The sequence below is a fragment of the Gavialis gangeticus genome, unplaced genomic scaffold (genome assembly GCF_001723915.1).
Source record: "Gavialis gangeticus isolate Ggan-Ray unplaced genomic scaffold, GavGan_comp1, whole genome shotgun sequence".
NCBI classification, from domain to species: domain Eukaryota; kingdom Metazoa; phylum Chordata; order Crocodylia; family Gavialidae; genus Gavialis; species Gavialis gangeticus.
This window is the reverse complement of record NW_017728992.1, coordinates 192,247,709-192,274,744: the sequence shown is the minus strand read 5'-3', so window position 1 is coordinate 192,274,744 and position 27,036 is coordinate 192,247,709. Positions and strand designations below refer to the sequence as shown.

Genomic DNA, 27,036 nt, shown 5'->3' with positions numbered 1-27,036 from the left:
TCAGATACATGGCCATCACTACATAAAAGATCTAATGCTGGGAATAAAAGCAAATGGTGAGTGGGGGAAAATGCTGAGTCCTGTGGTGTTAAGGTGGGATTTTATGTTATAGATCTAACTTCTCCCACTGGACATTGTTGTGGGAGCAATGAGAGCAATTCAGTGGGAGCAATGGTCAGTGCTGAGCACTTTCGAAAATCCAGCTTTTAAGGTCAGTCCACATGTTACCTTTTGCAGCATTCTCTGGAGTCCACGCTTTGGTTAAAGGGATGGCACCAACTTCAAAATCACACTTCCTCCTGAAAAATAGTGTTCCTGGCTAATGCTGTACATTGCAGTTAAGGTGACTTTCCTTGAAAGAATTTGGAGAAAATAAAGCCTTCTCCCTCTGCTTTTCACTCTGTTTGTTTAAGGCATGGAGGATAGGTCTGAGTCGCTCTCTAAGCCAGTTTCCCCTGTTGTTAATGTAGGTTTTTCATGCTGCAGAAAATGAGACAAAAATATTACAAAAACACATAAGTATTTGCTAGTGATTCCCAGGCATGTGACACAACAAATATGCATTTACTTCATATTGTGAAATGGTCTTGGCTTCAAGCTTGTGAAATCACTTTAACAAAAAGTGTTGTTTTCTCTATAGCCAGACTCCTGCCATCTATGTGTGAACCAAGAACTAAGTTAACCCACCCTTGCATTAAATTATCTCCAGGCAAATTATAGAGCAATGGCAAGGCTGAGAAGTCCCTTTCAGCCTCTCCATTCATCCCACTGATATGTGAATCCTGGCGTGAAACGCTAACCTCCTGAAAGGTGACCCCTTTGGTTTCTTTACAATTTAGGAAAAGATAGCCTTGAAAGGTTTTAAGGCCCCTTAGGCCCAACAGTCCAGTGAACAGAAAAAGACACAGCAAGTAGAGCGGGACCATGATGTGCAGTTGATCCTGTCTATCCTGCTATCCCTTTGTCCATCAGTAGGCAGCTCCCAGAATATTGCAGGGTAAAGTGACAGGTACAATGTTGCTTTCAGGGGCATCTGAGGTTTTACAGCCAGATACTAATCAACTTCTAAGGCATCTCCACTTAGGCAACACAGCACAGCATGATGTAGACACACGAGGAGTGATCCAGATCAAAAGAGTTAGGTACCAGGGCATTCTGCACAGTTACTGGGGATGCCAAAGTGTCTCCCAAGGGCCATCCAGGTTGCCTGACTGTCAGCAGGAAGGCACCTACGTGCAGCCCATGTTAAAGCATACTACTCCTAAGAAAAGAAAAGCAAGTGTCGACATACAGAATGGGAGATAATGGGCTTGGCAGTATCACTGCCTGCCAGCAAGAATAGCAGCAGTCTCGGTACTGATTAGGCCTCAGCTAGAGTATTGGTTCTAGTTTGGAGCAACACAGTTTTAGGAAGAAGGTAGAGAAACTGGAGAGGATCCCGTATGAGTGACAGCGATGATGAAGGGTTGGAGAATGATCTGTCGGAGAAAAGGTATGAACCCAGTATGTGTAGTCTGGAGAAAAAGAGATTAAGAGGGCACATAATAGCAGTTTTGAAATATTAGAAAGGCTGCTAGAAAGAAGAAAGAACCACTGGTCTCCCTTACCACAGAGCACAGAACATGGTTTAAACGATAGCAACTAAATCTTAGGAAAGACTTCCTAAGTGTAGGAACCATTAGGCAGTGGAATACGCTGCCCAAGGGAGTAGAGGCATCTCCTTCACTGGGAGTTTTCAAGAAGAGGCTACATAAGTGTCTGTCTGGGGTGGATTACAAACAACCCATTCTCCATCTGTTCAGGGTTTGGCCTAGAAGACCCTTGGGGTCTTTTCCAACCCCATGAGTCTAGCCAACAGGGGGGAAGACAAAGGGATTTGTCTCTATTTCTACTCCTCCCTGGGGCTTTAGCTGCTGATTCAGGGCTGCAATGGCAGCATTTCCATGATGCCAGGACCCAGAGTGCTCAGTGCTGACATTCCTGTATGAACCACAACACTGACAGATAGCAGCACTGAATTCCCTGTAAAGCACAGCACCCTCCATTCGCTGTTGCACCTGAAGACGGTACTGCTGCACACCTTTTGTCCACCAGCTTCGTGGTTAGAGCACTCGCCTAGGAATTGGGACCTCTGGCTTCTGGGCCTATCTTGCACTGAGAGGATGCATAACCATGTACATTAGGATGTGGGCAAGTCTGGCCAGGAGTCCTTCCATTCCTCTGGTTGGAGAAGCCACACTAGGCAGACATAAGTACAAGACTCACAAGACCAGAAAGAGAGCAAGCAAGTGGGAGCATAACTGTGGCCAAGTGGAGGCCTGGGTTCAGGCCCCTTTTGCCACCGTTATTTTTGTTTCATTTAAATCAACAACTTCAAACAGTGACCTGTTGACTTAAACCAATGACCATCTAATTTCAGATTCATATAGTCCATTTAGCCATCCAATTTCAAACACACCTCCTTGGTGTCTGCCTGAAAATGGGACAGAATGATCGTATGATCAAAGTGACAGGTGTTTAAAACAGGACAGTCTCAGCAAAACTGGGAAGTGTGGTCACCTGAAACCATTTGAGTGCTTTTGAACTCGTGCTGTGCCTTAAGATAAGGTGCCTAGGACTTCCTATACAGGGATCCTTTCAGGCTAAAATGGAAGTGGCCCATGAATCTAGTGGCCTACATGGTTATGTAGTGGCTGAATGGGGACAGTTAGGACTGTCTTTGTTATTAAGGTGCCAAAATTATCCTAAACTCCTGTGTAGGGACCAATTAGGGTCTGGCCCTTGCCCTTTTGTATCAGAACTGTCCGATTTGTAAGGGCTGCACAATGCACAGACGGTGCCAGCATGAGCCCCAGGTCCCCAGAACTGCATGACACAGGGGAACACCTCCCTCCCACCCCTGCTTCACCACACCAATGCCCTTCCCATTTCACTGCAGCTTCACAACCCCACGCTACCCCATCCCCTGGGCTTGGAGCAAGGGAGTCCATAGACCCTGGCTGATGCTGTAGCCTTAGCTTGGCAGGAGCTCAACGGCTGCAAATCAACCCCTTGCGGGTCGCATACGGTCCTGCTTTTGCATTATGACACTGCTGACACAGTAGGACTATCTCCACCTCCTCCGTGCTGAGAGTCTTCCAGCTTTGGCAAACTACAGGCTTGAAAAGATTTAATTTTCAGTCTCCTTTCTGAGTGATGGATAACTATCCAGCCCCTAGGAGGTTAGGAGGTGTTTGTGTTTGTTGGTTCATGCCAGAAGGGCACCTAAGCCACAATTGCAGATGCACATACCTCCATAAATTTCAGTCTCATTTGGGATCCCAATTTTCCAGCCAAGGCCCATCTATATACGGTTCAGAAAGCCCAACGTGTTTTTCTTATTCAATACAGACAGTTTGTGTCAGATCTTCAAAAGAGTTCAGATCCTTGATCCTTGACCTAAGTGCTCAGTGTCCCGCAACTCTGAGCACAAAGAAGTCTCATCTTCCCTCATCTATTGAGGATGATGGGAAAGTCGTCTTCTCCTCTCTTGTCCATACACACACTTTGAACACGTTGGAAAATGTACCCTCTGTCTCCTCCCTCCCGTAGAGAACAATAGAAAAGTCTCCCTCTTCCTCGGCTGAGCACAACAGAGAATTCCTGCTCTTCCTATATAACCATGTAAGATGATGGATGCTGAGTTGCTTTCTTAAATACATTTATATATATTATTTTCCTGTTTCTTACACATGCAGACATGAACATGATGTTTGATTCTACAGGCTTGACATGTCTAGAAGTACTGCAGTACTTGTGATGTGCCTCAAAAATATAACTTGTGTCTGATGCAGGAGACGTTCGCCATCTTCATCTTTGGAGCAGAGTTTGCCTTAAGAATCTGGGCTGCTGGCTGTTGCTGTCGGTACAAAGGATGGAGGGGGAGACTCAAATTTGCCAGGAAGCCTTTGTGTATGCTGGGTAGGCACAAATTCTTTCTTATTCTCTGTGTATGTATTTCGCTGGGTCACATATAGTAGATCTTCCCTAAAAATCCCCTAGTAAAAGACAAGTGTAAAAGCTGTAGACATTCAGCCCCCAATCCACGGTAGACATTCCACGGTGTTTAGAAATAATTATTAAGTGCCTAAAAACAACGATTTGTTTGAGAAATCTTTCTGATACTGACTGAGATGTTCTCCTGGATCACAATCACTTTAATTCACATGGTAGTTAAGTTAGAAAATGGCATATAAAAATGGCGTGTCTTCACTCAATATGCCTGCTCTCCATGTGTCTTTGAACTCATTCTGAAGGCTTTAGTGATTTAAAAAGCTTGATTTGTAATCCAGTCTACTTGATAAAACACTGGACTTGGGAGCAGGAGCCACTGGGAGGCTTCACACCCAAGCTTTGTCTAAGTTTCTGTGTAACGTTTCCAATGTATAGGTTTTCCTGTTCATCCAAGCAGCTAAAACTCTTGTCCAGGTTCTCCTTATCTTGAAACTCCATTACTCTAACATTCTTTCCGCTTGCCTGGACATGCTGTTATGCCTCACCGACAGCTACACTGGATCTCACTTCAAAGATCATCTTCCCAGCCCATCACATGGATCAGGTCCCCCTTCTCTGTCATGTAAAATTCAAGTTGCTTGTCTTCACTTTCAAGGCCCATCACAACCTATCTCTACCCTCCCTATCATGTTGAAAGGTCAGCTCCCACCATCTTCTCCAAACCCCTCCTTTGCCATGGTTCCTACAAGAAATGTAATGACCTTTAGGTTGCTCACATGCTAGGATTATTTTCTGTCATACTGGCCATTATCATCCTGTTGTTTCTTTGTGCTCCTTTGTCCATCTGCATTCATCTCTTATCTTACACATAGATTGTAAACTCTTCAAATCTTTTTGATCTCTGATGGCATAGCACCTCACACAGTAGGGTCCTGGTCCAGGACTAAGGCTCTTGCAAATAAATAACTAATAATTGTTTCTCTCCTGTCTTGTATCCATCTTATTTTTCAGAATGTAAACTCTTCTGGACAGGGGTTAGAATTCGCAATGTATTTCTGCAGCACCTCCCATGTTTGCATTGCATTTGTGGCTGCATTGTTACTGTGTTACAGTTGCAACCACTTTTTATAAGCCAGCTGGGCTTTGTTGTGTCTTATGCATCTGCAATGAAATCGTCATCTGCATTGGAAGAACAACATCTCTACTGATAATGATATAAGGAACCCAGTTGGATTTTTTTAAATCTCTTGATTTGTAAATTATGTGGGTTTGTTTTCAATCTATTGAGAGAAAATGAATAGGAAACCCGCATAGTGTGACATCACAGGCTTTTCTTTATTACAAATGAAGTCTTAAGATCAAGTGGCCAAGAGCTATAAGATCATTTCTGAAATTGCTACTTATAGTTTCATAGTTTCATAGTTTCTAGGGTCGGAAGGGACCTTAGTAGATCATCTAGTCCGACCCCCTGCCATGGCAGGAAGGAGTACTGGGGTCAAACGACCCCAGCAAGGTGATCGTCTAGCCTCCTCTTAAAGACCCCCAGGGTAGGAGCCAGCACCACTTCTCTTGGTGGTGGTTAGGAGGAGTTTGTGTTTGTTGGTTCATGCCAGAAAGGCGCCTAACACCACTACTTGTTTCCATGTGGATAATTTTGGGCTCAGAAAGATCTACCAGTAAGAAAGCAGTCTGCATTTCACTCCTCTTTGGCCCTGTGATACCCTTATGACACTAACCTGAGCAGTCAGCCAGTTTGCCAAAACCCAGGGAACACCATCAGGAAAAGAGGAGTTTCTTATCCAATAACCATTTTGTGTTTAGTATTTCTTTTTGTTCAATACAACCCACTCATGGGATATCTCAACTTTGGTTGTTTTTCTCTTTGATGTATAAGCCTGCATTTAAATATCTTCCGTTCCTCTCACTAAATGAGCTCACAGAGGGATATCGCAGGGGGGTTGCAAAGAGGATGAAGTTGCAAAGAGGATGTTCTCAGTGATGGCAGATAAGAAAACAAGGAGCAATGGTCTCAAGCTGCAGCAAGGGAAGTTTAGTTTAGATATAAGGAAAAACTTTCCCACTAGGAGGGTAGTAAAGCACTGGAACAGGCTACCTAGAGACACTGTGAAATCTCCATCCTTAGAGTTTTTAAGACTTGGCTTGACAAAGCCTTGGCTGGGATGATATAGCTGGGGATGGTCTTGCTTTGTGTAACCCTAATTTTCTATATTTACATGTCAACTGGGTGATCTGTAGATTACCTGAATCCCAGATTTGTCCTATCCCTGCCACAGGCTGTGCTTGAGACATGAGTATATCTTTCATTGGCTACAGAAATCATTCATTACTGGGCTTGCGCTCTTCCCAGCAAATGTTATAACACAAATCCATAGAATTTAGCAGCAGGGAATGGGAACACTCTTACGGCAGGATTTTTTAATATATTTTGTTTTGCAGATATCTTTGTGTTGATTGCCTCGGTACCAGTGGTAGCCGTTGGAAACCAAGGCAATGTTCTGGCTACATCCCTCAGAAGTCTGCGCTTCCTTCAGATTCTCCGGATGCTCCGAATGGACAGAAGGGGTGGCACGTGGAAGCTTTTGGGATCTGCCATTTGTGCACATAGCAAAGTAAGTGAGAGACTTGATGGACCAATGCAACTTAGAGTGGGGAAAAGCGAAGGCCCTTCTGTGCTAAAGCAGAAGTCTAGAAGTCAAGGTACATGAGTGTTTTGCACAACTCAAACACAGACCTGCTCAGGGGTGGATCCGGAGGGGGTGCAGTGGCACAGCCCCACCCCCTTTTCTGACCGTACCACAGAAGCAGCATTCAGGGACTTTTAAATGACCCTAGCAGGTAAGAATGCTCCTCCCTTCTCTCCTTGCTCAGAGGCACATCCCCTCCTCTTCTCCTTGCAGTGCCCTAATGCCTGGCTTGCTCCCTGTGGGAACTGGCACCATGGGGTGCTATACCTATCTCACTTCTCCCTCACTGGGCTGTAGCAGGTGGGCAGAAGGTCTGGGTACCCCAAATCCTGTTGAGTTGTATTTATTGATTTGCACTACTGCAGTTCCCAGACAGGTCAGGGTCTTAACGTGTCAGATATTGTTCAGACATATAGTGTAAGCTAGTTCTGGCCTCTGACCAAGCTTATCTGAAAATCAAGCCAAGGTTTTTACTTTTTGCCTGAATATAGAATTGGGTGCCTGTTTTTTAACAGCTAAGTTTGAAAATATCAGGAACTATTTGTCCATCAGTAAGATTGTTATAATCCTTCCTTACCGCGGCGTATCAAACCCAGGGAAAGGCCTGAGTGCTTGAAGTACAGGCCTAGGGTCCTCTACTCCAGGGCTCATTTGATGATACCAGAATCCTAGTTTTCTCATAAAAGAGCCCCTTAAGTTTCTTGTCCTTAGGATTGTGAAGAACGGGTCAGAAATGTGATTCAAGTGTAGCTGATGCAGTGACATCCCACACATTTTAATAGCTTGTCAGCTTCAAGATGCACTAATGTTGATCCTCCACTGTCACATCATCAGAGAGAGGGCTGTCTCTGCCACAATATTCTTGATTAAGTGGAATTTCATTAAAGCATCCATTTTTTGTCAAGCTTTCATTGGGAGTGTGCAAGAGAGAAAAACAAGGTTCTTTGGGTAGGTGTGATATCTTTTATTAGACTAACTAAATAGTTGGAAAAATTATTCTTTGCAAGCTTTGGGGCACAAACACCCTTCTTTAGGCATAGAGAGAGCCTGTTGGTGTTTTTTATGGTCTCCTAGGTAGAATAGAAGCCAATTTGCACGTCTGGGAAAATGCAAATGTGTGGCAGTGGGGATCAGAGGTAATGGGAAACAATCAGTGTGAGACAGGTAGGTATGGGAAGATGTGGGGAAGAGAGAATGTGGAACTAGTGAGATTGGAGAGCCGAGAGATTGGAGAGAATGGTTGTCTTGTGAGAACTGTGCCCCTCACAAGTGCACCTCACAGCTCTAATCCTCAAAGGGAATTTACACAACACCTTTAGTAGGCAAGCCTACAAACTTCATTTCATAAATCTACTGGACACAAAAAATAATGGACTAAATAGAGACATTGGATTTATGGCACATTATAACCTCCCTAACATCTAATAACTCCAGATTACATGTCGGCATTTTACCAGCTACGTTCTGTCACCTGTTCAACATTTCCCCTTCCCCTGCTCCACCTACCTGTCTCACACCTGTGGTCTTCCACCCCTCTGATCCTCACTGCCACATATTTGCATTTTGCATATTGGCTTCTCTTCTACCCAGGAGAGCACACAAAACACCCATAGACTCTCTCTATGCCTGAAGAAGGGTGTGTGTGCCCGAAAGCGTGCAAAGAACAACTATTTACAGTAAAATCCCTGTTCTCTGGCATTTGAGTAACTGGAACACTCTATTAACTGGAATTTACAGCTGGCCAGCCTGATGCAGGTGGGGAGGGTGGAGCTCGCATGCGGCGGCTGCTGCCACCACCCCCTACACTGTGCTGCAGCTGTTCTGTGCACCCCTCCCCCCCCCCCCCCCCCCCCCGACTCTGCGTCTGGCTGAAAACCGCCAGCCTCAGGTAACCAGCATTTCTAGATACCCAGCACCCCCCATTCCCCACTTGTGCCAGATGGCCTAATAAAAGATATCACATTTGCCCAAAGAACCTTGTCTGCCTATCTCCCTAGACCATGGCTACAACCAACACCCCTGAGAGGAGAAACACTGTATTACTTGCTAGTGATGAGTGGTCTGCAATGTAGAAGACCCAGACTCATGTCCCTGCTCTGCCTGGTCCAGAGTGATAGGGGATAAAATACTGTCCCTTGAGATAGAAGAGGAAACTTGAGCCTACATTTGGGCACACGCTGTCATAGCAAGGAGCTCAGGTATTGATTAAAACATTGTATTTTTCTGAATATCTGAAAGTTCCTCTTTTGTTTCAATAAAGAAAGAAAATATTCTTCCAGAACCTCAAGTTGCCACATAACAGAAATGGTCATTTCCCCTTCAGCTCCAGCTCTAACCTGTGTTGTAGCAGAAGAGTAGTGTGCAGAGGCTGATAGAGGTACCTTGACTGCTGTGGTAACTATGTGGGCGAGGTGGGGCTTCCTTCCCTTCGGCCTGCCTCTGCAGGGGCAGACAAGGTCCCTGCTGTTGATTTGGGAAGGTAGAGATAGCCCCAGAGGGCTGCCCCAACTTGAAGGGAAGTAAGCGTTGTGTTCCAGGTAAAGGCATGGGGTGCAAAGCCACGGTGCAGGGACATGATCCCTGTGCTATGATGGGTTTAGGTCATAAATCCAGCTTTGGGCAAAACTGTGTTTGCAAACTGCTTTAAGATCTTCAGGGCAAGGTGCTGTGTATGGGCTAATTAGTGTTGCATCTCTGCAGTGTTTCCCAGTCAGTGCTGTGCTGTGCCGGTTATGGACTCTGATCAAAGCAGTAGTGACAGTCCAAGCTATTATACCCTGTGTTTCTCATCTCCCTTGCTGCTTGACTTGCAGTACTGCTACAGCAGAAGCTGAAGCTGGTTTCCGTTTCCTCAATGTCCGTCTGTTTCCATTTCAGGAACTCATCACTGCCTGGTACATTGGGTTCCTGACACTTATCCTCTCCTCGTTTCTTGTTTATCTGGTTGAAAAAGATGTGCCTGAAAAGGATGCCAATGGAGTCGAGATGAAAGAAGAGTTTGAAACGTATGCAGATGCACTGTGGTGGGGGCTAGTAAGTAGTTGGAGACATTCTTACGTCTTGGTTGAACAGAAAAGAAGCCATGTGGTTTATGTCAGAGGGGAATGGGAAGCACTAGAGGTAACATTTTCCAAAGCGATTTAGGCACCCCTTAGCTTAAGCCCTATTTATTTTCAATCCTACATAAACTTGCAGGTGCCTAAATCACTTGAAATTGAGATGTGGACTCATTAGTCCGTTTAGGTGAGATTCACAAAGGAACGGAGGCACTGAAGCCTAGGAAAGCCATTTACAGAAACTTGGCCTAGCTCCCTCTTTACCATTCAAGATGCCCTAGATGGCAAAATTTTTACCAGGAAACCTACTGAGGTGTCCTAGCATTTGTCAAGATGGGCTGTCACCTGTGGAAATGTATGCCTTGAACCAGTTGCTCTCCAAGGTGCCAACTTGCCCTCCCTTCTGCCTGACTTGGGACTAACATGGCTAAACACCTCTCTAGATGTCTGGAGAGCAGTGAGCACGTAGGTCTAGAGTACGCTTGTCCAACATACGGCCCGCGGGCTGCCATGCGGCCTGCCAGGCATTTTCTGTGGCCCACAGTGCTGCAACGGGAAACAAAAATAAACACGATTTACTTTCATTCCCACCCCTTGTCCCTCCCCCAGCCCCTCAGCAGCTTCCTAATGGCTGCTGAAGAGCTGGGGAAGGGACAAGGTTTCCACACGCGCTGCATCAGCTTGATGTTGCCAACACGGTGTGTGTGGGAAGAGGAGTAGCCGTGGGCCGCTTGGGACAGGACGAGCCAGGCCAGAGCAGCTGGGGCTCAGCTGCACTTTCCCTCTACCTGCGCTGGTCAGTCGGGAGCGGCACACGGCTCTGCCGCCACTTCTGCTGGCCAGTGCCAACCCAGCCGGGCTCCTCCTGTCCCCAGCAGCATGTGGGAAGCCAGCTTCAGCTGCGTGCTGCTCCAGATGGGACAGACCCGCTCCAGTCAGCAGCAGCCAGCAGAAGTGGCGGCAGAGCTGTGTGCCGCTCGGGACTGACCAGCGCAGGTAGAGGCAAAGTGCAGCTGAGCCCCTGCTGCTCCGGCCGGGCTCATCCTGAGGTTCATTTAATGTTTGTGAAATGCTTGGAGAGCCCCACATAGATGCACTGCATAGAAATGCAAAATATATTTTGACTTATTTGGTTAGCACCTTGGGCTGAGATTTTCAAAGCTGAGTCAAAAGGCCAACTTCCATTAAAATGAATGGGATTTAGAGGGCTCCAAATCTTTTATGCCAACTTTGTAACATGCCTATCTACTCCTTTTTGCACATCACAGCCATAGTTTGGAAGCTCAGCCAAAGAGCATAAGAGCTTCTGAACATACGAACATAAAAAGCGCCATGCTTGGTCAGCCCCATGGTCCATCTAGCTCAGTATCCTGTCCTGAACACTGGCAGAGGTGGATGCTATACAGGGAGAGTTTTGAAATGGTTAGACCCATTTCATTGTCACTTCCTGCAACTTCATTGGTGTCACAGGTCACGTGACATCACTTCCTGAAGTGATACCACTTCCTGTGAGGTCTTCGAATATGGCTCGCTGGCCCACTGGGTGATAAAAAGTTCATGATCCGGCCCCACATTCAAAAAGGTTGGACACCCCTGGTCTAGAGCATGTAGGCGCTGCCATCTTGGTTGAGTTGAGCTCTCTAGGCATCTGTCTTACACTTAAAAGACCAGTCAAGATTCACAAAGTGAGGGATCCTCGGATGGACTTGATCTCCTAGGTATTGCCCTGAGCGCGTCTAACACCAACTGACACCCCAGAGTTCAGCACCCACAGTCAACCAGCGCATCGGTGCCACTCACCTCTCGTACAAGAGTTTAGTGCTCAGAGCACTTGCACAAGGAATGGAGACCCTGAGTTACGGGCCTCCCACAGCTAGGAAGGATTCAAAACCACATTTCCCACTTCTGAAAAACAGTTAATGACTCTTCAGTGAAAACCATAAAAACACTCCTGAGGGCTCCCTCTTGCTTGCTTTTGCTCCGGCCCCAGAAATTCTCTACTCTTGGCTTCTCAGTGCCCCAACCCAGCTTCAGCCAGAAGGACAGAGACTAATCTGCCCCCTACCTCAGCTTTGTCTCTACCTTGGGGGTTAGGTACTCTTTTGGGAGCTTGGAGATATGGGTTTGAGCCCTCCATGGGCTCTGGAAGGCATAGAAACCAGATTGCCCACGTCCTGGGTGGAGCCAGGAGACTATTATAGAAAAGGTATGCAGCAACCGTGTTGTGAAAGAAAAGAGTGAGCTAGTCGTCTTTACACCGGGGAACAACATGGACACCTGAGTCTAGTAAGGCTTTGGGGGTGTAAATGTCAGTCTCCTGTAGGCACCTTACCCCAGCCTTGCTGGTAGACACCTGAGTATGGAGGGAGACAGGACCTCTATTATCCCTTCCACTTTGGTTTTCCTCTTAGCTGTCTCGGGCTCTCCGCTCACTGTGCTGGCTTTATTATGAGGTCTCTTGCTGGTGCCTGGCATGCCCCATTTAAAGTGGAGAACTTAGACGTCACCTTGGGTTCCTAAATCCCACTCCCAGAACCAGATGCCTAACTTTTAGGTGAGGAAACAGTCCAAGGGCATGTTTTCTAAATGCTTTGCTAATCCTGTCCTTATGTGCTTTTTGGAAACTTTACCCCAGACTTGGGGTTTATTTACACCCAAACAGTAGGTCACAACATTTCTGGGGTGACATACTGCTCTACACTCCTGTAATACTGTTAGATGGGTATTAACAACAGTAACATGGTGGCGCTACAACCACAATCTTCAACAGCCTGAAAAATACTGTACAATTATTCTTCTTTGCTTTTTCCTCCTTGTCTTCCATCCATCCTTACCCTTTCCTTCTTCTGCTTCCCTGTTCCTTTCTCCCACACACCCTCTAAAACTTTGCCGCAGACCTCTGGCAGTGCATATAACCCATTTTGAGGAAGTTTGCACTGCAACAGCCTCTGTTTCTATTGGTAGGTCAGCAGCACCCCCTAGTGGGCACACAGAAGGTCAAAGCAAAGACAAATAATTTGGAAATGCAGGAGTGATAGGAAAGCATAAAAAAAGAGCTCGTCCCCCTTGCCAATTTGCTCGGTCTTTCTTATAAAAGGTGAACCCATTCTCTCCACAGATTACGCTAGCTACAATTGGCTACGGTGACAAGACCCCCAAAACGTGGGAGGGACGGCTAATAGCGGCCACGTTCTCTCTCATTGGAGTTTCATTTTTTGCTCTTCCAGCTGTAAGTGCCATCTTTCTTTTAGTTTTGTTGTGACACGGCCAAAATCATGTAAAAGGAAAAGCAGTAGCCTCCTTTCTGCCAAGGTCCTGGGAGTCTGCGATTTGGTGACTCCCAAGTGGATTACTGTGCACATTCACACTTGGTATAGAAAAAGCAGCCTATTACTCCCTGATGACTAAATTGATAGAGCCAAATATGAATTACCCCTGCATGCTGTTTGGCTGTTTCAGAGCTAAGCCCATACACAGGAGGATTACATTCATTTTTTGTAACAGACCTGAGATTTGAATACAGATTTCCCACAAGGTTCACAGTAAAATTGTCAACAACATCCCAATTTCTTAGGAAACTAAAAGATGTGACTTAGGTCACTTAGGGTGCCTGTAGACATGTGGGACACCTGCTCCAACATGTTGTAATTACAGCAGGCTCGATTAACTGCGTGGTCCAGCAGCCTCTGTCTCTCACGTATTCAGCATCCCCGTGCTTCAGAATGGCAGCTGGACGGCTTTAACTAAAAATCACTCAACAAGCTTTAATTTAAAGCATCCCTGCCGCCATTTTGAAGCATGGGATGCTGAATACATGAGACACTGTGGGCACTTTAATCCGAGCAGCTTCCAAGAGCCATTCTAATTAAAACACCCTCCCCACATCCCCGGAGCACATGTAATGATGCCTTTAAGCACTTGGAAACCTTCATTTCATTGAAAAATGAGGCCTTCATCTACTGGGTCTGGATTGGATTCAGGGGGTAGTTTTGCATTTAGTACCTAACTCCCACAGATTGCCACAGGAATTGTGTGTCTTAAAATATTTTAAATGATCCCTTGGTCACTTTGAAAAAGGAACAGGCCCTCGCAAGCTTGTTCGGCATGTCTGAAAAAGCCACCCTCGCCCATAAGCTTCTTAGGGGTCTTGGTCCAAGATTTGGTTGAGCTTGGGCCTGGGCTCTGAAGCAAACACTGCCAAGTTCAGAGTTTGGGATGGGTTTCCCTTTGTCCCAAAACTTGAAAAGAAATTCATAGGAAGGGGCAACTTTGTGTTTCCCAAATCCAGAATATGCGAGGGAAACAGAGCGGCTGGACACCAACCCCATAGGAAGGCAGTAGACGTTCTTTTTAAGGAGTTTGTAATGAAACCATGTGACACATGGGTCGGGGGCATGTGGGGGCACAGGGCTGTTTGACCAAGTGCTCTGACACCCTGTGAGCAGAGCTGTCAGAAAGGTAAATACCACCCCATGCATCCACACCGAGTGAACTGTCGCCTGCATGCATTTCAAAAGAGTTGTCCTCATGTTCTCTGCTGTTCTTGTGTTTTCAATGAAGTCACACCTGAAGTCTGTGACCATCATTGCTTTCAGGGCATCCTGGGTTCAGGTCTGGCTCTTAAAGTCCAAGAACAACATCGGCAGAAACATTTTGAGAAAAGAAGAAAGCCAGCAGCAGAACTTATACAGGTTTGGATTCTCTCAGTTGTCATCTAGAAATCATACCATGTATTATAGGTGCTATAAAATGCAAGAGTGAATTCCTGCTTGACAGCCTCATTTCCCATTGCAGTACCTTACACATTTTAAGTTTTGTAAGCAAAAAATAGACCTTTGAAGTCAGTCTAGAATGATTCCATGATCCTTTCTAGCCTTAAAATACGTTAATCAGAGTTCACAAAACACCCAGCCCTGTTACAGCAAAGGCATCTTTATTATAACTTCATGGATTCAACATGTAAGCAGTCACATTGCTGAAATTTTCTTGGAAAACAAAGACAAAATCTTTACTCTGTGGCACAAAATCACCAAAAACAGGATGAATTTTTTTTGTGTTTTATTTTGTGCAACAAGGAAATCCAATTCAAAATCTAGGTTTCACCATTTTCCTTGAGGCTTAGTACAGGCAGTCAAAAAGCCCAAGGCTGAATCAATTCAGTCTTTGCAGGTTAATCTAAACTGCACACATTAAACTGAAACAGAAGTGAACAGACATTCACCTTTGATTCAGGAAATGCAGCCACATGCCTGCACTGGCTCAGGCCAGAAGCCGGCAGGCACTAGAGCATGGCTCTCTGGCATGTAGCAGCACGGGCTGTGTGTTCACTTCCTTTTACTGCTGCCCCTGAGGTCTCTGGGATTTGTAGTCCAAAATCACAGCAGCAGGGCTTTGCAGGATTACTCATCACTTCCTCTTCCTGCTTATAGGTGTCTCTGGGATTTGTAGTCTACAGTTGCAACTAGCAGTAAATTTGAGCGGGGGAAGGGGTGTTTAACACTTCACCCACCATGGTCCTAGAAACCAGCTGGGGTTTGCCTCGGGGGGCAGCCCCCCCGGCCCCCAACTCCTTGTCACCCAGCCCTTACTGCTCTAGCTAGGGAGCAGAGGAGCGGGGCCAGCAGGTGGCAAAGCCCAGCCCAGGGCTGCAAAGCATGCTGGGATGCTGGGGGACTGTGATTTAACTTGAACCAGGTAGGGGTCTTGGACAGAAGTTTCATAAACCAGTTTGACCCAAATCAGTTAAGTCTGATACTATATTCAACCAGGTTTATCTTAAACCAGTTTCAGCCATTTTGAAATTGGTTTATGTGCACTGAACTTCTGTTCTGTTACAGGTTTAACCTAGTTTCTGATCACTTAAACCAGTTTATGTGTAACTTCTATCTCTAGCCTAAGAGGCTATTCCACATGTAAATAAGAGTGAAACTCAACAGTGCAGAGAATATTGTTAAAGGGAGACTGTTGTTTGGTTGAAAGGGGACAAAACTTAATGTATGTTCTTGGAAAAGAGCACTGAAGAAAAAGGAGCTAGTGCACACGGTTTGCAAAGACAAGAATTGAGCCCATTATACTTCCTTTGATTGTGACATATGCAACTATAAAAAAAAAATCTTACGTTCTGATCAGAAGTACATTGAAGTCAGTGGAAAGGTTCCCACTAGCTCCACTAGGCTTTGGATCAGAGCCTTAGTCTTTATTTCATAAAACTGAGCATAAAGTTGACAGCATGAGAGCTAACCAGTTTGACCAGCATTACCCTCTCTATCTCCTTTGTATCATGGTCTGAATAAAATTAAGTCAATGGTAAAACTTTTCCAGTGGGATCAGAATGATTGCCTTAAAAAATAGTGGTAGTTCTGGGTGCTCAGGATCTCCCAGAATCAGACCAATTTGCAAGCAAATATGTTAAACAGCATTTACTACTTTTGCATCCAAAGCATTCCCTACCAAAGCACTAGATGCTGTGAAAATGCCTGGAGTTTGACTTATCTTTTAAATTAGAGAATCACTGCATAAGAGGCTCCACCTTAACCACATTATCCCTGTGTACCAATGTTGCTAATGAAATTCTAACATTGCTCTGCAAAACTTTCCCCAGTGGTACCTCGAACAGATTACTGCCTCCTAGCCCTAGCTCGTCCACATTCTCAGATTGAATGCAGGACATTTTGCCAAACCAGAAGCACTTTTTCAGACTTCAAAATAAAACAAGATTGGTAAAATATAACCTTCTTTAGCTGTTTGAAAACAATGGGCAACACATAGTAGCTTTCCACGTATGCCCCAGGGAGGGATTTTTGAGTACCTGTCCTGAACGTCTTTTTCTGTCATCTTTATGTGAACCCTGGCACCACCTAGTGGCAACTTTCAATATTGCTATATAATAATCCAATACAGCAACTCACTTATCATGTGCTCTGTCCTTTTCATTGAAAGAAAGTGGAAGATTAACTAGCAACATTCACTTCTTTGCAAAGTAAACCTTGTTTTTCCAAATAATAACACTATCTCATCTTGCATTATTCAGGCTGCCTGGAGATACTATGCTACTAACCCTAACAGGATTGATTTAGTCGCTACCTGGAGGTTTTATGAATCAGTTGTATCATTTCCATTTTTCAGGTAAGTCTGTAGAATCCCAGACCGGACAGGGGGCGTGAAATGTATGTGGATAAGTCAGCGATTTTTCTGTGTTGCTGATGTAAGTCAAGGGAGCGTCATCAGTCGCAGTTTAGAGTGGAGTTTTAGATCAAAGGACTTCTGATGTACAAGCTAGTTTCCATGTCAGTCTTCTATTGCTCAGCAATTTACCTTTTTATTGTTCTACTGCAAATCATTTAATGTGCATTGATCTCTTGATGTTGAGGATGGTAATGCAGTTCCCTAGAGGCCAGAAAGATGATTGTAAAGTCCTATCAGTGTTGATAAGTAGATACTTATCACTGGGGAAACAGTCTTACATTTCTGTTTTCAAATCAGCAGTCTGTTCTCCTGGCTCTCATCAAACATTGGGGTCTGTAATCTTTATTACGTAGTAAAAGTGCTACAGACAGGGGTGGAGAACTGGATTTTCATATAGGAGAGATTACTTCAATAAAATAGCAACATTCCTTGGAAATGAATATGCAAAAATAGCTTTAGAGATTAAATCAATGTGTAGCAGTAATGAAAAAAGCAAGTGTCAAAGCACCACCCTTTTTTGCAATTTATAGTGCATTTCACATGCTGCTGCAAAGCAATGTACTTGTAAAGTTCAGCAATGTGGGTATGAACATGTTAGCATGTGAACATAACACAAACATACAATACACGAGCATGCGCGCACACATTTTGCCAGTCTAATTCCTGAATGTCTCCCAAATTCTATTTATCTAGTTTATATTGGCCAAAAAAGTTTTATTTTCATTAGCCTCTCAAAGGCACTGCAATTATGGGAAAGTAAGCTGGATCCTGTTCTGTTTTGACTATTTTAGAAGCTGTCTACTGAAGAACTCATCTGTCATTTCAGAGTTTCAGTTTAGTTTGCCAAGTCAGCAATTAGAAAACCAGTTTTGGTTTTGTAAGATGGGTACCTTTGATGCTGAAATCATGTAGAGAAAATGCCTGTGGAATATCCAAGTTCCATTTTAGCTTGTCTCCTAATTTCTAACTTTGATGTGGACCTCCAATTCACTGAGCTTAGGAGCCAGAAAAAGATGTCAGCTTAAGTAGACATATTATAGATTTTGCACATAATGTTTCCTTTTCAGAAGAAAAGATGTTCAATAAGTCTATAAAGATGTTCTTTTTGGACTCCACCCCAGCACGGTAGATTCCCTTATTTTAGAGGCTATTCAACAGAAATGACTAGGTGGAAAGAGAAAGATTGGCTTCATATGAGCACATTAAAATAGACTGAACTGGGAGAGAAGTTTGTTTTAAGGTGACATGGTCAAGATGCAATGCTAATGAAAATAATAATTAAGGTCAAAGCAACTGACTTGGAAGCCATACCAAAATGGAACGCTGTTCTTCTTAAATTCTTGTACTGAACCTGTCACAGTGGTGTTGAGCTTGACCTCAGCTAAGCAAAAGAGAGTGGGACATTTATGCTTACCTATTTAAAGGAAAGTCTGTAATGTATGTGTCCTTTAAACATTATCTAGAGGCATTAAAATACATCTTCCCTTTAGAAAATTGTCCCAATCAGGCAAACAGGTAGCATTGCAAGCATCAGTTAAGTGGACTCTGGTTAGTTAAGTGGACTCTGTTTAATGTATACGCGTGCGCGTGCGCACACACACACACACACATCTGTATCTATGTCTAAACCCTTCTGTTAGGGTCAAATAGGTAGCGTTTTTTTAGGGTCAGTGTTGTAGAGTCTGAGCCTTTTAATTGGGAGACTTCCAGGTGGGAGCTTTCTTTCCTTTTCTTTTCTTTTTCTTTTCTTTTGCCTTCTGACTATTTGATCTTCTAGCATCCGTTTTAAGCATAGTTGCCAAGGCCACCAACCATCAAGCTATCAAAAAGTAGTAAAAGTGCTCAAGATGTAGGCCTGAGCTACCTTGTGCCTCAGTTGCCCTTCCTATAAAGTGGGAATAATGCTCTTTCCTCAGTTTGTGATTTATAAATTAAAAGTGACATAACTTTGCTAAGCATTATAGTTATTGTCCACTTTGTATACCTGGGTAGAAGCTAGGGCTCAGTGGTACCTTAGAGACTAACTACTAAAGAGAAGCATGAGATTTCATAGGCAACAACCTGCTTTGTCAGATGCTACAAAACTTTCTAACATGGCTAACCTCCCTTGTTTCTATACCTAGCAATGCGCCATTGCTTCTACTGTGGACACATTTTAAAACGATTCTGTTTTTATTACTAATTTCAGCAAAATTCTGTGTACTTAAAATACCAATAGTGCTTGTAATGTCTATAAGAGAAGCCTAAATACTTCAGATGCGATTGGTCTATTTCAGAGGTGCTGGCAAACAGTGGCAGGTATCATTCTCCGAGTATTTCTGAAAATCAGTTGGGAGACAGCATATATTTTTCCTTCTCAACTTGTTGGTTTCAAATGTGAAACAAATCACATTTCCAGTAGTGAAAGAATAACTCACAGTTTCATGTAATCTCAAAATCTTTCTTCAGGATTGGTCATGAATGTATTGCAAACTTAATATTCAAGGAGGAAAAATACCCAGAAGTCTTTATTTAGGGCTTAGTTAATTCTCTGCTTTTCTTAACCGCCCTGCTACTCCAAACAAACTTTTGATACTCTTCACTAACATAGTCAAACCGTTTCCCAAGGGGTTATTGACCTCAGCTTCTTGTTCAATGTGTGACATCTCAGCTGTCTCATTAGAGCAGTTGAATATCCTGAGTTTGGACTCAGTGGTGGAGTTGCTAGTTTTTTCATCCATTTAAGTTTCGATGGGCGATAACTAGTTTGAAATAAAATTTCCAACTTAATAGGTGCTCTGCAGGTCATTGGAACCTGTTCAGGAGATCTGTCTGCTCATTTGAGGGCTGGAAGCTAGGGGGTTACAGGCTGGTTTCAGGAGCTCACATCTACCTTCCTTTTTATGGCTAGTTAGGGAGGAATTGCTACAGCTCTTTTCTGCTGTGATGCGGGGTCACAGAATAGAAAGGGCAAGACCCACTGCTCTACAGCATTTCCAGCAACCCCCCCCCCCAACCCATTCTGAATTTAACACACACTTTTTCTCTCCTTGCTTTTTCCTATTGCTTTCGCTTTTCTGTCCTCTAAAAGAAAGGAGCAATTGGATGGTACTGCGAGGTATGTAACTGTCACTATTATCATTGCTTTAATTAAATTGTTGAAGGATGAGTTATAGTTCACGTTTTACCTGTCTGCTTACATGACATGAACTGAATACGCTACTTAAAATAATGAACAGATAAATATTAAATAAAACCATTTGCCCATCTTATGTTCTGCTTGATATCTTTATTCTTTTATTTAATAATGAGTCCAAGATGCAAACATCTAAGTTACTGCTGACTGTAATAAGTCTAAAAACTGCTCGTCTACGAAGAAGATCTAAGCAGACTTGTGTTATACTCCACAGTCGCAGCTCAGTCATAATTGGGGTATTTGGCTTGTGACTGGGAGAATTTGAGGGTTCTCAATATTTTGGCATTGATGGATAAGCTCTGAGCAAACAATATCTTGACATCGTGGATCAGGACTGTTGAAATTCACTGTGTTCACAAGCTTTTGGAGCGCAAGTGTGGTATGTTGTTAGGATGGCAATTCAGGATAACCAAGCTCTTTGGCTGTCTTAAAAAGAGCATCCCGCTGATCCCAGGGTCTTTTTTAAAACTCACAGGCGTCAGTGGAAAGACTGCCCTTCATTTTGGTGGACAATGGGATAGCCTCCATGTGAAGCAAAGCTAGTTTCTTCAACACCTGTGTACAGTCATGATATTAGAGTCACATTATGTCCCGGAGGTCACTCTCAGTTGAACAGCAGCTCCATAAAGACACTGATAAGCCACAAATACACTAGGCAAACATTTTCCAAAGCACCTGTCAATTTGACTCTGAGGCTTAGATTTATAAAGCAGCTCGGCTGTCACTGATACCCATGGGTCTTACTGAAGTTCAGCTGGCAGCAAGATCCTCAGAGGACTTGGGTGCCCTTGTGAACCTTTTCTAACTTGCATAAATAATTAAATATTCTTGGTCCAAAGGATGAGATACTGTGGGATTGTTTGTGTGTAGGTGTGACTTTATAGCTCAGCGGTTTGGACGTTGGCTCAGGAAGAGGCGATCTGGGTTGCAGTCTCTGCCTCGGGGAATATTTAAGTCCATTCTGCCATGTGGTTGAGAGATCTCCACCCAGATTAGCTTGTGGTTTGAACACACTCCTGAGTGGTGAGTGAGGTGGGTCCAAGTACTCTCAGGCACAGGAGGGGTTTAAATTTCAGTGTCCTGCATCCTCACTAGCTCTATTCACTTAGCTATTGGAGGAAAGGGTGCCCCTGCCATCTCAATCATCCGCTAGATACCAGGGTATGAATCCTGATGGAGATACGGCTTAAGGAAGCACCAACCACCTTGGCACTGTCCAGATTCTGGCCATTTGGGGCATGCTTAGCTGCAGAAATGCAGAAAATTTTACTGACAGAAACGTAGGCGCCTGGACTCTAAAGCACTGCAGGCACCTCCACAATCATGTCAGAGCTGAGCAGTGGTTTTGAGGGTCTGAATTTTGGGCATCGCAACTGGCAGTTAGGCACCTCAAGTCTTTTTGTGACTCTAGACCTAGGTTTCTCAGGGTATGTCTATACCATGTCAGTGTGGTGCCAGACATGCTGTGTTGAGAGCTGCCGTGCCAGCTCCGCACACACTACCTCCCAAACTGGCAGCAGCACAGCGCCGTGCATATCCCTCCATGCCTGCACCACTCAGGCCTTCAGGACTCAGCACTGCACAAAGGCAGCTACAAAGTTTGTGGCTTGGGAGGATGCAGCATACTGGGTCAGTGTAGACTTCTCCTTTAACTCATAGGCATGATTTGAAAGTTGCACCTGGAGATGCCTTGTTTCTCTGGCCAGTGAATTATCCTTGCTTTGAAAGGCAGGATAATGACTGATTTGGCATTTGTTACTGCCAGGCAGCTTATAGAAATGAGGACTGGGTCAAAGCAGTTAAACACTCTCCGGAGAAGTAGACTGGAGGTGGCCATGGCTGTTGTTGGTTTGGGTTGTTAATTGTTCTTTTTTCTTATAATTTCTGCAATCCGAAATGCTAAGTTGCTCTTCTTCCTAGTTAGATTTAATAAAGAGGATAGTGCCTATTTCCTTTAATATTCCCTTGGAACAAGTGGATAATCAAGTCGTGCCTTCCTAGTACAGTCAGCACATTCTGTCTCCAGTTCCTGGCACCGGTAAAACTCTTACTGGGAAAGTGGTAGCAACAGAGTGCTGATTTGTATGTTGGAGAGCAAAGTGAGTAGGAGTCAATCCGTAGCTCCCCCAGAGGGAATACATCATAATGCAACTGCTTTATAGATTAAAGCAGAGGCCTGGCTTTATGGTGAGCTCATATATGGCCCCAGCCTTGCCACTATTGAAGTTGACAGCAAAGCTCTGTAGGATTTCAGTGGCGGTAGGACCGGGCCTCCTGACATCATTTCAGCATCACCTTTTTCTCATTTTCATGAAAAGAGGAACTTGAGTCAGGCTGAGGAGAGTGTAAGCTGAGAGCCCTGGAATCGATGATAGGATAGCAGTTTGATTTGACTCTGCGGATAGACTATTTGGGAAAGACCCAGGGAAGTGACGGAGTGGGACGGTCCAATACAGCGTAGAGGATGCCTAGAATATAGTGAGAGAAGGTTGATATAATTTTATAAAGTGGCATCCCAAAATGTTACTGGATTTGACCTTCCCCGTAGGTTATAATCAGGCAGTTATGTGGAATGGTTGGATGAAGAGCAGATCTGGCTGTGATTTAAGTCTCAGACCCATGGTGGTCGTTCCTGATGCAGTCAGATTGCTTGGATGCACACTGCTACTGGTGCTATATTCAGAACAGTTCCTCCGCCCTGTATTTTATGCATCTACATGGTCCAGGATGGGCCTTAATCTTTATTCATTAGTCAGGATTTTCCCAGGTCACAGCTTTGTGCCAGAAGTCCTGCTCACTTGCTTTGCCTTCCTTAGCACCTGAAGTACTGAGTTTTTAGTGACTGGTGAGCATGTTGTCACACAGCATTTTTGCTCTAGAAAGAAGTGTTCACTTCCTCCCTTTTTTCTGCACAGCCTAGCTCCCTGCCAGGATGCTGTGCAGGGCCTCTTCCTTCCCCAAGAGCACACCCCCAGGGGGACAGCACTCGGGGGTGCATTTGCAGTTGACGTTCTGTATCCCCTTCAACTGGCATTTATTCATTTGACAAATGTTTTCAAAACCATCTGCTAATGCTTCGTGGGTTTCTGCTATAGGTAATGCACCCTTTATTTTCCCCACAAAGGTGCCATCCACGTTAGCAGGCAGCAGACATGACGTGGGTGTCGCGTGCCCCGCAGTGGTATGCCTTGGCACGTGGCTGAAGTGGTGGAGACGAGCTCATAGAGTTTTTAACTTGCCCGGTCTATACTCAAAGTCAGTAAAAGTTCAGGCTAACTAGGGAGCATTGTCCAGTGGCTGGACTGTGGGGTTGGCTCTCACCAGACCCAGACTCTTTCTCAGGTTTTATCACCGCGTGGCTGTGAACAGATCACTTCTATTTTCGTATTTCCATAATAGAGTTGATAATAATCTTGCCTCTGTGGAATGTGTTTTGATGCCCTTGGATGACAAGAACTATGTAGGTTTCCTTATTATGTCATTATACAAGATTGAATATAATGCAATGTATTTTTGTGTTGCCAGTAATAATAAGATAACAAAAATAAAATGAAGCTTTGTGAAGAGAGTTGGGAAATGGCTCTGTCAGCACTTCGTATTAATGGACCTTGAGAAAACAGGAAGGGGTAAAAAGTCAATCTCTGATTTGCACACTACATTAAATACAAATGAAGGGCAGTTTCCATTCTTTTTCATGCAGCTTTTCATGGATAACCATTAACCTCTCATCTTAATAACTTCTTCTTCACTTTACAGTAATGTCATGTTTAGTAGGGAGTCATTCTTTGGATCAAGCCTCACCAGAAAACTTAGGTATATACCTTCAAGTAATAACTGAGCCTTTCTCTTTTCATATATGCTGCATGCCATCCTCTGCCTGCACTTTTTTTTACCACAGTAGTTCATCTAACAAAAAGGAGGGGCGGTGAGGGAGGAAAGCTACTATCTAGTACATAATTTGGCAATATTTGAAATGGGGTAAGGGAGGTCAAGTGGCCTGAAACATAGAGCATTGGCCTGGGGCTCAAGAAACTTGAGTTCTGCTCCTGGCTCTGTCAATGGCCTGCAGTTTGCCTGCTCTGCTTCAGTTTGCCCCATGTTTAACATGGGAATAATGATACAATCTCCTCTGTAAAGCACTTTAAGATCTACTGAGGAAAAAGATCATACAAGACCAACATCTTGTTGCTGTATATCTACTGTCTTGTCTTATCCAATGTGAGTAATTTTGCATATGAGTTCAATGAGACTACACACTTGTGGGTGTATTTGCAGAGCCCCAACGTCTTGGGTCAGATTCAGCAAGGTCTCTAACCATGTACCACTTCTTTAAGGATATAAGTTAAACATGCTTAAGCACCCTGCTGCACTGTGGCCACTGACTGTAAACACTTACATACTGCCCTCCTGCAAATGGACAGTGGGTGCCATTGAACATAGATAATAGGTGCTTAGATGCATCATTATAGAAATCGATTTTTTCCCTAAACTGTAACTCGTATTTTTATCCCCCCACAAAGTTTTCATATCATTCTGCTGTAACTCATTGCCATCATTCTCTCTCCATTCCCCAAACATATAAAATAACCTATAGACAACTTACCCTTTTTTTGACTTCCTCAACACCTCCCAAAAGGGCTTAGTATCTTGCAGGGTGATTGGTCCATAGGGCGCAAATGAAGGATTTGTAAGGTACTAGCTTTGTGCATGAATGATGTTGCTCTGTAGAAGCCGAGATACCAAGAGGATGAGGGACTTACTATAACTGCTAGTAGGAGCCCAAAGAAGTCATTTGTATCTCCAAAGTTAGAAGCCTGCAAATTTCGGCAAAAGGGTCACCATTCTGCTCCTGGCTCCTCCACTGTAGATGTGATTTATCAATGGCAGAAGTTATAGCTAATGATTCTAAGGCTGAGCATAGGTTTTCTTCTAAATTTGGCCTTCTGTAGAGTAGTGATTCTTAACTTCTGGAAAGGGGAGGGTTGATTGGCTAATGTTTGAAGTGCTTTGGAAACCTAAAGCATGAGTTACATGCACAGTCCTGAAGACAATATATAGAATGCCTTCATCTACGGTACACTGGATGGATTTATGGAGGTTAGGATTTTTAGTGTTGGCCCATTGATGTCAATAGCCTGTTGATTGCAATGGGAAAGAGTCAGGGAAAAGCTGAATAACACTACAAATCTTACCTTGTTGTCTCTCTACTGTAACGGGTTTGATTCCTTAGGTCTAAACTCACTCATATAACTACAAATGCTAATGTAGTAAAAAGTGGAGAAAAGCATGGATGCTTTTTGGCTCCATTGCCTTGAGGCAACCAAAGAATTTAGAAAATAAGACTGCAAAAATGATTTAAAACATAAATTAAAATATCTTTTGTGGGGGCAAGAGGGATGATTCTAAATATAAGGGATGGAATTCGGTTAGCCACCATTCAGGATCAAGTCTCTTTTTCTTCTCGCATAAGTATTTTTTGACGAGACAAAAAGCACAGAGGAGAGTGGCTGACTTGCATGATGGGATGACAGTGCATTATTCTCTTGCATGATAGTTTCTGGAGCTGTTTTTCTAGTTCAGTGGTTCCCACTCTTTTTGGGCAAGTGTAAAATAGCTGCAGCAGCAATTTTCACTTCCCCCTGTGTCTAGCAACCAAATTTTGCTCTCAGATACTCTAGTGGAGGTTGAAAGCAAGAATAGGAAGATAGAATATTTCCTCTACTTCTGAATTAAACACTGGGTCCTTTGTGCTAAGCTTCTCTATACTACATCTGCCTACCTCCCATGCAAAACAGGCTTTTAGGGAGCAACTTGCAGCATGACAGCCATCTGAGGGGAAAGAGAGCTTCCCAAATACCCTGAATTACCAGAAGATTTAAATCTATTAGTAGGTGGGAACCACTGCCCTAGTCATGATCATGAAGAACGATGTGATTTCCGCATGCCTTAATACTTTGATACTCCCCCATGCGCATGCTGTTTTCATGAAGGAGATTGTGTAATACGATCAATGTTTCCAAGGCCTTTTTTTGCATAGATCCACAGTTTATCAGCTGGAACTAAGAATGTTGCCCACTGTTTTTCTGAAGACAGTTAACCATTTATCAAGAAATCTGGAGCCCTTTAGTACACAATGGACTATGCAGATTGAGTGGCATTTCTGTCGGAGAGAACTGGCAAATGATTTCCTGAATATTGTACTGCTGTACCTGCTGCGCTTTCCAATATTTGCATTGTAACTATAGTCTTTTACAGTGAGTCTGACCATTAGGGGGAGGATTCTTCATCAGCGTTTCACTTACCACGTCTAAAATACTGGGGAAAGAAGCAAAATGGAGAACTTAATAATAAACTTCAGGGGCAGTATTCTGCTTATAAATTCATGTGCCTTAAAGGTGGAACGTTTCCCTTGAAGGAGATCTGGAAAGCATTTTGGATCGTATTATTTAACATAACTAAGAAACAGAAAACTTTTATGGACATATGCAGTTGGGATTATCTTAGCGAACAGGCAGCTCAGTGTGCTAAATGAAAGGGGATATTTTGATACAGGGATTTCTAGCCTGAAACTTTAAAGCAATCCTGAGATAAGTCTTCTGATTTCTTTGCAGGATGGTTCTGTCCCGATATGCTTCCAAGAGTAAGACTCTTGTAGACTCATGCAGTATCACTAGTGCTTCCTGCTGCTTTATTAAGGAAGATGGTGGCTCTTAGGAGTTCATTGAACACAACTCCAAGATGAACATGGGCTGGCAGTGTGGGGATGCAGTCAGGAAGGCCAACCGTACCTTGTCATGCATCCACAGATGCATCTCAAGCAGGTCCAAGGAGGTGATCCTCCCCCTCTATGCGGCACTGGTCAGGCCGCAGCTGGAGTACTGCATCCAGTTCTGGGCGCCGCACTTCAAGAGGGATGTGGACA

General features: G+C 44.0%; 1 protein-coding gene across 1 annotated transcript in view; it reads left to right on the top strand.

Annotated features, from left to right (window-relative positions):
- The window catches only part of KCNQ3 (potassium voltage-gated channel subfamily Q member 3), a 92,822-nt gene that overhangs the window by 40,521 nt on the left and 25,265 nt on the right, over nt 1–27,036 (top strand). Inside the window, exons 4-10 of the mRNA XM_019519620.1 lie at nt 3,834–3,960; nt 6,451–6,623; nt 9,576–9,731; nt 12,873–12,983; nt 14,350–14,445; nt 16,785–16,879; nt 20,010–20,036. Of these exons, the coding sequence (XP_019375165.1) occupies nt 3,834–3,960; nt 6,451–6,623; nt 9,576–9,731; nt 12,873–12,983; nt 14,350–14,445; nt 16,785–16,879; nt 20,010–20,036 (785 nt within the window). The remainder of the gene's footprint in view (nt 1–3,833; nt 3,961–6,450; nt 6,624–9,575; nt 9,732–12,872; nt 12,984–14,349; nt 14,446–16,784; nt 16,880–20,009; nt 20,037–27,036) is intronic.